This window comes from Ascaphus truei, chromosome 1 (genome assembly GCF_040206685.1).
Source record: "Ascaphus truei isolate aAscTru1 chromosome 1, aAscTru1.hap1, whole genome shotgun sequence".
NCBI classification, from domain to species: domain Eukaryota; kingdom Metazoa; phylum Chordata; class Amphibia; order Anura; family Ascaphidae; genus Ascaphus; species Ascaphus truei.
The window spans coordinates 435,121,970-435,131,363 of NC_134483.1; the positions used below are offsets into that span (position 1 = coordinate 435,121,970).

The 9,394-nt window shown below is 45.1% G+C and overlaps 1 protein-coding gene across 6 annotated transcripts in view; it reads right to left on the reverse strand.

Annotated features, from left to right (window-relative positions):
- HSPA4L (heat shock protein family A (Hsp70) member 4 like) overlaps nt 1-9,394 on the reverse strand; it is a 100,313-nt gene that overhangs the window by 33,737 nt on the left and 57,182 nt on the right. For all 6 annotated transcript variants that reach the window (XM_075615522.1, XM_075615519.1, XM_075615517.1 and 3 more), the window contains 2 exons: nt 6,706-6,839; nt 4,987-5,192 (listed from right to left, as the gene is read on the reverse strand). In XM_075615522.1, the coding sequence (XP_075471637.1) occupies nt 4,987-5,192; nt 6,706-6,839 (340 nt within the window). The remainder of the gene's footprint in view (nt 1-4,986; nt 5,193-6,705; nt 6,840-9,394) is intronic.

The following is a 9,394-nucleotide window of genomic DNA, read 5'->3' on the forward strand; positions in this document are numbered from 1 at the left end:
TTCAGTGGAGGGAACCTTTTTCAATTTCAGATGTCATTTCATCGTTAAGTAATCTAAAGCAGGCCTGCACAACATACGGCCCGCGGCCCGCCTGTCCTCTCTGTGCGGCCCGCGGTGACTCCGGCCGGGCGCCAGTTAATTAATTAAATAAATAAATTTTTAAAAAAAGTTTAAAAAAAAAAAAGTTAAAAAAAATGGCGGCGATTCATCAAACCCCCCTCCCTCCACGCCCCCGGGTTTTGCGGTGCGTGGGGGCAGCAGCATGAGAAGGATGCGGCAGCCGTGAGTATTTTTTTTTTCAATAGCAGGATGCCGGGTGGCGGGTTGGAGGTCAGAGCATGCCGGGGGCGGGGCTTAGTACCGGGGAGAGGATGGTGTGTGTGTGTGTGTGTCGGGCTGGTGCAGGGGTGGGGGTGAAAAACGGGCTGGTGCAGGGGTGGGGGTGAAAAACGGGCTGGTGCAGGGGTGGGGGTGAAAAACGGGCTGGTGCAGGGGTGGGGGTGAAAAACGGGCTGGTGCAGGGGTGGGGGTGAAAAACGGGCTGGTGCAGGGGTGGGGGTGAAAAACGGGCTGGTGCAGGGGTGGGGGTGAAAAACGGGCTGGTGCAGGGGTGGGGGTGAAAAACGGGCTGGTGCAAGGGTGGGGGTGAAAAACGGGCTGGTGCAGGGGTGGGGGTGAAAAACGGGCTGGTGCAGGGGTGGGGGTGAAAAACGGGCTGGTGCAGGGGTGGAGGTGAAAAACGGGCTGGTGCAGGGGAGGGGGTGAAAAACGGGCTGGTGCAGGGGAGGGGGTGAAAAACGGGCTGGTGCAGGGGAGGGGGTGAAAAACGGGCTGGTGCAGGGGTGGGGGTGTAAAACGGGCTGGTGCAGGGGTGGGGGTGAAAAACGGGCTGGTGCAGGGGTGGGGGTGTAAAACGGGCTGGTGCAGGGGTGAAAAACAGGCTGGTGCAGGGGTGGGGGTGTAAAACAGGCTGGTGCAGGGGTGGGGGTGTAAAACGGGCTGGTGCAGGGGTGGGGGTGAAAAACGGGCTGGTGCAGGGGTGGGGGTGAAAAACGGGCTGGTGGGGGGGGGGGTGGGGAAAAGGAGTGGTGTGGTGGGGGAGAAGGGGTGGGGGGAGAGAGAGGAGGCAGAAAAGAGAGAGAGGGGCAGAAGGGAGAGACGGGGGGGGGGGGGCAGAAGGGAGAAGGGAGAGAGAGGGGGGCAGAAGGGAGAGAGGGGGGGAGAAGGGGTGGGGGAGAGAGAGAGGAGGCAGAAGGGAGAGAGGAGGCAGAAAGGGGGAGAAGGGAGAGGGGGGGGGGAAGGGAGAGAGAGGGGGCAGAAGGGAGAGATAGTGGGGAGAAGGAAGAGAGGAGGGGCAGAAGGGAGAGAGAGGGGGGGAGAGGGGAGAAGGGAGAGAGGGTGGGTGGAGGGAGAGAGGGTGGGAGAAGGGAGAGGGAGGGGGGAGATATGAGGAGGGGAGGGGTGAGGTTTGAGGAGGGGGAGATTTAATGTTTTTTTGTGTATCACAATAAGAAAACAGTTAAGTAAAAGTTGTGCGCTAAAAGATATTTTTTCGTGGTAGGTGCGCTATGGGTTCGGGGGGGGGGGGGAGAGCCCTGCTCCTTTCATTTATCCCAGGCCCCATGATTTCTGTTGGCGGCCCTGTGGGTGATGTGAGGTGCAGGGGGGAGAGGGTGATGTGAGGTGCAGGGGGGAGAGGGTGATGGGTGATGGGAGGTGCAGGGGGGGGGTCATTGGAGGTGCAAGGGGGGGGGGTGATTTGAGGTGCATGGGGGGTGATTTGAGGTACAAGGGGGGTGATTTGAGGTGCAAGGGGGGTGATTTGAGGTGCAAGGGGGAGAGTGATGTGAGGTGCAAGGGGGGAGAGTAATGTGAGGTGCAAGGGGAGAGTGATGTGAGGTGCAAGGGGGAGAGTGGTGTGATGTGCAGGGGGGAGAGTGATGTGAGGTGCAAGGGGGGAGAGCGATGTGAGGTGCAAGGGGGGAGAGGGATGTGAGGTGCAGGGGGGGTGTGATGTATGTGCTGTGCAGGGGGGTATTGTGTGTTTGATGTGGAGGGGGAGTATTATGTGTGTGGGTGAGTGGGAGAGATGGGGGTATGAGAGATAGATGGGGAGTATCGCAAAGGTTGATAGTGAGGGGTTCTGGCGGAGATATGAGGATGATGATGAGGGGTTCTGGGGGAGATATGAGGAGGATGTTGATGATGATGAGGTGCTGGAGGAGAGATGATGATGATGATGATGATGATGATTTTACCCGTGCGGCCCAATTTTTTTTTCCTTGGAGCAGTTCGGCCCTTCTCACATTACGAGTTGTGCAGGCCTGATCTAAAGGATTCTTTCAGATAGTTCTCTCTATCCATAACAACTACCGCTCCCCCCTTATCAGATTGTTTAATTACTAGTCTATCAACTTCTACAATCTCTTTTAAAGCTTCTCTCTCTACTTTAGTTATATTGTGTTTAAAAGCAGATTTCTTATTCACCATTTTTTCAAAGTCATTCATTATCATTTGATAAAAGACTTCCAAATAAAAGACTTCCAAATTATTACCTTTAATATAGTAGATTTTGATTTTAATGAGGAATGAATACATTTATTCTCCTCATCAACCTCAGCATTGGCTGTTGCTCCACCTGAATCAACTGTCCCACTCAGTCTAGATTCTGAGTCTTTACTCAGGAAAAACCTTTTCACCATGAGCTTCCTCACAAATTTGTTGGCATCTAAATAGAGGTTAAAGCTGTTTGGCGCTGATGTTGGGGCAAAGCTCAAACCCTTCATAATAACTATATTTTGTGCCTCTGTTAGTGTTACATTACTCAAATTAAAGATATTATTTGTACATTTTTTTTCTTTTCCCTTCCTTTTTCTTCCCCCTCGTTTTCTTTTGTTGCTCTTATTCTTTTTTTTTAGCTTACTTTTGGGTCATTCTCCCTCGTTGGAGGGAATCTGTTTCCCGTCCCCCACAAATTTGAAGACTTGGGTTTTTCTAAAAAAGCCCTTGAACCAGAAAGAAGTACCCTCACCTGGTGATAGGACTAATATTTTTTTTTATCTCTAAACCTATCCTCCTTAGTGCTTTCTCTAGGTGGATGTGTACTTGTTAAAGTTTTTTCTCTTTCTTTTGGGATTCTCTCTTTGCTTATATTCTCTTTCTCACAAGCCTCAGCTGGGTCTGGTCTAGATTTTGGACTCCTGTGGGGGATTCTACATGCATTAGCATCATTATAATTATCATTCCTGTTAAAGAAATGATTTCTAGGATTCCCCTTAAAAAATTTAAAAACGTTTTTTCCTCTCTCTGTTTATAAAAACGATGATCATCTCTCCTGTTCTTATTCCAATTCCGTTGTTCCCCCTTACTATAGTCCGGTCTCATCTCTTCTAAACTTTTCCATTTTTATAAAGCTTATACTGTATATTTTTCCTCTTTGTCTAATTTATTTTGTAATTCTCTGTCTATATTCTTAAACTCTGCTGTATTATCAAAAGGCAATAATTTCTCTTTTATCTCATCCACTTCTTTATATTTTTCAATAGTTTTTTATGTTGTTCAATAATCACTATATATTTATACATTTAAAGTGTTTTAGTTTAATATTGATTTATATCTATACAAGGCTTTTTAATTGCTTATGTGTTGTTTTGAGATGTATTAAAATATTGTGTTATTCTGTATGTTAAACAGCATTTTATGGCATAAAATGTTAATCTGCCCCCATTTAATCCCTAATTAATTGAGAAGGTCTTTAAATAGTGTTTGGGAAAGGGGTGGGACATACTCCTGATGAACCAGCATTTGAGCTGTGAAACCCGTAGAGAGTGTGAACCGGGGGACGTCTGGAGGTAGAACACCTGAGAATCCCACACTGACTCACATCTGACACTGCCGGATCAGGTGAGCGCGTCCGGAAGTGACGTGAGACGCGTCCGGAAGTGACGTGAGACGAAGGCGAGGTGAAGATCGAGTGGGTCGGTGTGGAAGGAGTTCACTGGTATTAACCAGGGGAGAGACGGATCGTAACAGCACAGCGTCTGAAGCCCTAGAACATCAAGGACTCTAGCCCAGCTGCCTAACCCTTTCATTTCATGGTCTGTGATAAATATACAAAGTGTGAGTATTATGCGTATATACTTTCACTAAACTTTGTCTATGCTGGATCGCACTATGGGACTTATGCAGAGAGGATAGAGATTAACAGGGAAAACGGCAATGAAATATCCACAAATTTGGGATAAATTATGGCCGTATGCAGAAAGCACCTTTACCTTCTTTTAACAGATGGTAGTAAAATAGCCAAGTTTTCCTGGCTACCTGGAACACGCCATAGTAAAGGGCAGAATGGCGCGTTCCAGCGCTTCGGTCCTTCTGGCATTGCACGCTAAAATAGCATGGCGAGATCCAGGTTCTCGCCACGAGTGTGGCGACTTTTACACTTTACAAAACTGTTCTGGCGGATTAAAAAAATCGCGCCATTTTCTCCTGACTAAAAGGTTTTCTGGCAAGTTTTTTGGCCAGAAGATGGCGCAATTCCCTTTCCGATCCTCTCTGCATAAGCCCCTATGTCTCTCTTCTTATTTTGAGGTAATACTTATATGTATCCATCTGAGAGGACGCCTACACTTGTATCTATATACCCCTGGGAACTACAAGGAGAAATAGCCTTAAGAAGACACACACTAACCTTTGACTGGTTGGCTTTATTATTTTTACTCTCTAGTAAGTAGGCTGACATATGAGCCAAGCTCAAGCAACATTTCCTGAATTACTTTATAAAGTGTACACTATATTATTTTCACTTTTTTGATTTGTGCACTTTGCAGCAAGTTTCTCACAAGTAATGTCACCACCACCCAAAACCGTTAAAAATGGATTCCTTTATGTAAGAATGAAAATATAAAACATGTTTTGGGTTTCCTGTTTTGATGTTTTCAATCTAACCTTATCGCCCCACATTGCAAATATTTAATGTGATAGTACCTGCTCCACTGGTGTGGTGTCAATCTTGCTTGGCGGTTCAGTTTCCATTGGGGACAGATCACCGTGGTCTCCTTCTCCCCTTTGTGTCTCTATCATTGTAGCACTAGACAAACTGAATATGCCATGAACGTTGATATGCACTTTAACCTTCACCTTTGAGCTATCGCCATCAGCTTGCGGGACAACATTTTGAATACGGAAGAGCCCTATAAAGGATATTCATTTACATACTATTATTCTACATGATTACCGTAGGGTTAAACCATCAAGATTTACCCATATTTGTTCAATGTGTTATACAGTTATAAAATCTACAGAATTATTCAAATGTTTTTCTATTTTTTATGTACGTTATCCATACAGCACAGTAAATATGTGGAAGAACACATTATAAAGACCTTTCCAAACATTACAGTTACAGCAGCAATCCCGGCTGCTCGTTTATTTTTTTTTCATTTTAGTAGGATCAAAACCGGAGCTAAACCATGTTATTTTCAGCTCTGGGAATCCTCCCGTCCCCAACATACTTCCAATTTTATGTGCTAGTATCATCCCTCCTATTCTGGGGAAACAAGCGGAGCCAATAAGAAGCTGCAATGGATGACTTTGTGGTCGGGCTCCATTTAAAAAACAAAATGATGGGGGAAGTGCATGTGCAATGGAAACTGTATTACAGGAACCAGGGAGCTCCTCAGAGCTGACAATAGAGCAGATCACCTCTGGGGGAACCCCTGGTTTTAATCTTGATAAAAAAAAAATTAAAATAATGGCGGAATTGCTGCTTTAACATTAAAGATGAAATTTGTGTACCTTAAAGGGTGTAAATACCGTAAGCCTAGGTGTTGCAGGGTACATGCAACCACACGCGGGTTTTCTTGATAAGGCTTATTTATTGAGCCTTAAAAATTACAGCACACAAAAACAAAACAGCTTCTTGTCAGCATACAAAAACAAAATAGCTTCTCTTCAGCGTAGAAAAACAAGACCGCTTCTTTTCAGCATGCAGGACACAGACAGTTCATCAAACATGTACTTTGAAAACAGACCTTGTAGCAGTAATCTTACTTCAGTATTTCACTCCTGTCTCCTGACCAGCTAGCCTGCATGTGTGTACAGCCTGGGAGTTTACAAACATCTTGATGAGGCAGCAGGGATCAGACTAATTAACTCAGCTGAAAGTTAACCTCCTCACTGTTGCACTGCAGACCTACACATAGGTCTGCCAGGCATATGGCTGGTGGCTTTTATTCACCCTGTCACACTAGGTAATTGATCACTTTCTAAAGAAGAAAAGCTACATACTAGGGGCTCAGCTGAATGGAATCGCTGCATGCGACTCATGGAACATGAAAGAGGCAGACTGACAAGCATTTCAACAAGACATTGTCTACGTATGAGGACATAGAAACCACTCATTTTTGTGGCTCGTTGATCACAACAAAATAAAAAATGTTTATGGCTTTACTGTAGTCAACTGTGGATATATTGAGCCATAGTTACTTAACAGTCTTCTATTCAAGTCAATGGGCCTGTAAAGTTTCTTATGGCAGAAGACTGCTTACTGAATATGGGCCATTAGCTGCTGCGATAGATCAAAGTAAATAGTTCCACTTTCTTCATAATGTTGCAGCCCACATGTACTCTGCTGTGCAGTGTTAAATCAATTTTTCAATTAGTTTCAGTGTTTGAAAGTCAATGTTTAAGAATGATTGAATTTACCTAGTCTGGGATCAGGATAAGGCACCTCATGTGGGCATGTGTAAAATGCTTCCAAATCAAATGGCTCCTTCTTGTGAAAAGTAATTACTTTAGCAAACGGGGCAGCATGGTTTTTGCAAAAAACTTCACATTCCCTGAAATAAAAAAAAATATATATATATTAAAGTCACTTGGTCCATATAATATTGATAGATTTGGTATCTTTTATCCACTGGGTCAATATTGTTTTTCCTGTCAACAGATGATGCTAGGGCAATGGCTTCCCCATCTTGGTATATTATGGTAAAGATGCTAACCTGCAGAATTAAGCAGCCAATTGTTATTAAACAAAAAAATGATTTGTCACAAACAAGGAAGTTATCTGAATGCAAAACAAAGCAAATAAGTTAATTTACGGCCACATTGTGAGCTCAATAGTTGCTTAGTTCTAGAACAATAACGTATTAAAGTTTTATTTTTCAGTCCTACCCATAACAAAATGTGAATGTGGCTTTGCGTTTACTAGTGGCAACATAAGGACTACATTGATCTAATCCAGGGATTTTCAACTGGGGTTCCGCGGCCGGCGGAGGGAGAGCTGGGAAAACTGTCCCACCGGCTCCCTAGCGGCAGCTGGCGGCTCCTCCAGCGGTCATTGCAATCCTCTCCCTCCTGTCGGCGTCAGAAGTTGGGTCCAACCAGAGGGAGGGAGGCGTGGAGTACTCGGACAGGCACAGCACTGGAGACCTCCTCACCCCCAAGGTAAGATTGTTAGGGGTGGTGGGGTGAGTGTGAGAGTGGTGTAGGAGTGAGGTGGAAGAGAGAGGAGGGAGTGTAAGGGAGGAAGTGAAAGAGGGGGATTGTGAGGGGGAGTGTTGGGGTTTCCAGAATTTCATAATATAATTCTAGGGTTCCTTAACCAAAAAAGGTTGAAAACCACTTATCTAGTCCAATCTAGTGACTGGGTTCTACAAATATTGTATGGTGTTTGTTGTAGGACAAGGCGGCAGGTTTTTTAACAAATGACAATTCCCATTGTGCATTACAATGTCAAACTACATTATGTGTAGCTACATATATTTCTCGATCTTACAGAAATTTAAACACGACAAATTCATCAACTACTCAATAATACTTAAATACTTCCAATTGCATATTTTTTATAAATGTTATAAAATCATTAGAAACAGATGGGCTAAATAAAGCTGCATGGTTTAAATATCTTTTTCCAGTAGGTTTCCAAGTCAGCATACTGGTGAATCATCGAACTGGCTTACTATAAGCAGTGTTCGACAAACCCGGTCGCCTGGGGCGACTCGAAATTGCTCCTTGGCAATTGGGCTGCTGTTTAAATTTCCCCGCTCACGCTGAATTTTCCCCGCGCGCTGGAGAAAAAAAAGCCGGAGGCGGGTTCATGTTGCTGCAGGAGCTTACCCTGCGTCCGGCTCCCTGAACAGTGCTTTTCCTCCTCCCCCGCCTGTCTGAGCACGTTTTCTCTCTTCATGACAGCCAGAGTGCCCCCGATGTCCGCCGCTTACCCCCAATGTCCCCCGCATATCCCCAATGGCCCCGCATAGCCCCAATAGTCGCCACTTACCCCCAATGTCCCCCGCATACCCCCAATGTCCCCCGCATACCCCCAATGGCCATTACAAATTAATCACTCCAGCCAAGACAGCAGGAAACCCATTCACCAAACGCATGCCAGTTAACAAAATCTTCCATTCGTATTTCTATTGGAGAATGTACAGTAAGTATTAAGCTATAAATACCAAACTTTCAAGAATGTATTTTATTTATTGTTAGCTAGACTAGTTAACTCTCTCATCATCAAAACATCTCAAATTCTGTTTATTATGTTGTCAGAATGAGGGTCAGGCTGCTTTCAAGCTGCTGCTGTTGAGTGTCTAAGCAGAGGAGAGAATATGATGTATTAGGATTGGGCATCTCCCTCCTACTCCATCACTTCCTCAGCGCTGCAGGAAGGGAGGAGCTTGACAAGAGACTGAAAGAAAAGCAACTAAGGGGGTGCAGTGGTCCATCTACTCTCCCTGTTAACTGATTCATGGATCTACCACTATCCTCGCTGTATTAAGGCCTCTTCCACCCCCCACCTGCATCAAGGCCCCTTTCCCCCCTGTACCTTCCTGCAACATATCAAGGCCCCTTCCCCACTTCCCGATACTCAGAGGCTGCCGCTTGTCCTGCCTCCTCTAGTCCCCTGCCGCCTGATGCACAGAGGCTTCGCACCACCCGATGTACAAAGGCTGTTGCTGGGGGAGGCTTTATATTTTTTTCGCTAGTCTTAATACCCATTATATCTGGATTCAATCTTATTGTAGATGCTAAAGCTTCAATTAACAAGGCAAAAATAATAATATATAATGGACACCTTGTGCCTTTGCAAATATAGAGGGGGTCGGATGTATATCTGCCCTTTCTGAGAACTGCCATAGCGCGGTGGTATAAGGCACTAACCCATTTTAAAAAGTCCTCACCTTATCCCTAAAGTTTCAACATAGAAAACATAATACAATAAAAAGCTCTCTCTGTGTTCAAAGAAGGCAGAACTTGTACTTCTAGTGTTATTCAAGGCTTTTCTTAAGGGAATAACCCCAACTTGATCTAGCTGTATCTATCTAGAAAGCACCAGATTTAGCGGCCGGTTTTGTAGCTCCGAAGTGTGACAAAGCGCTTCTAAAGTGCACTT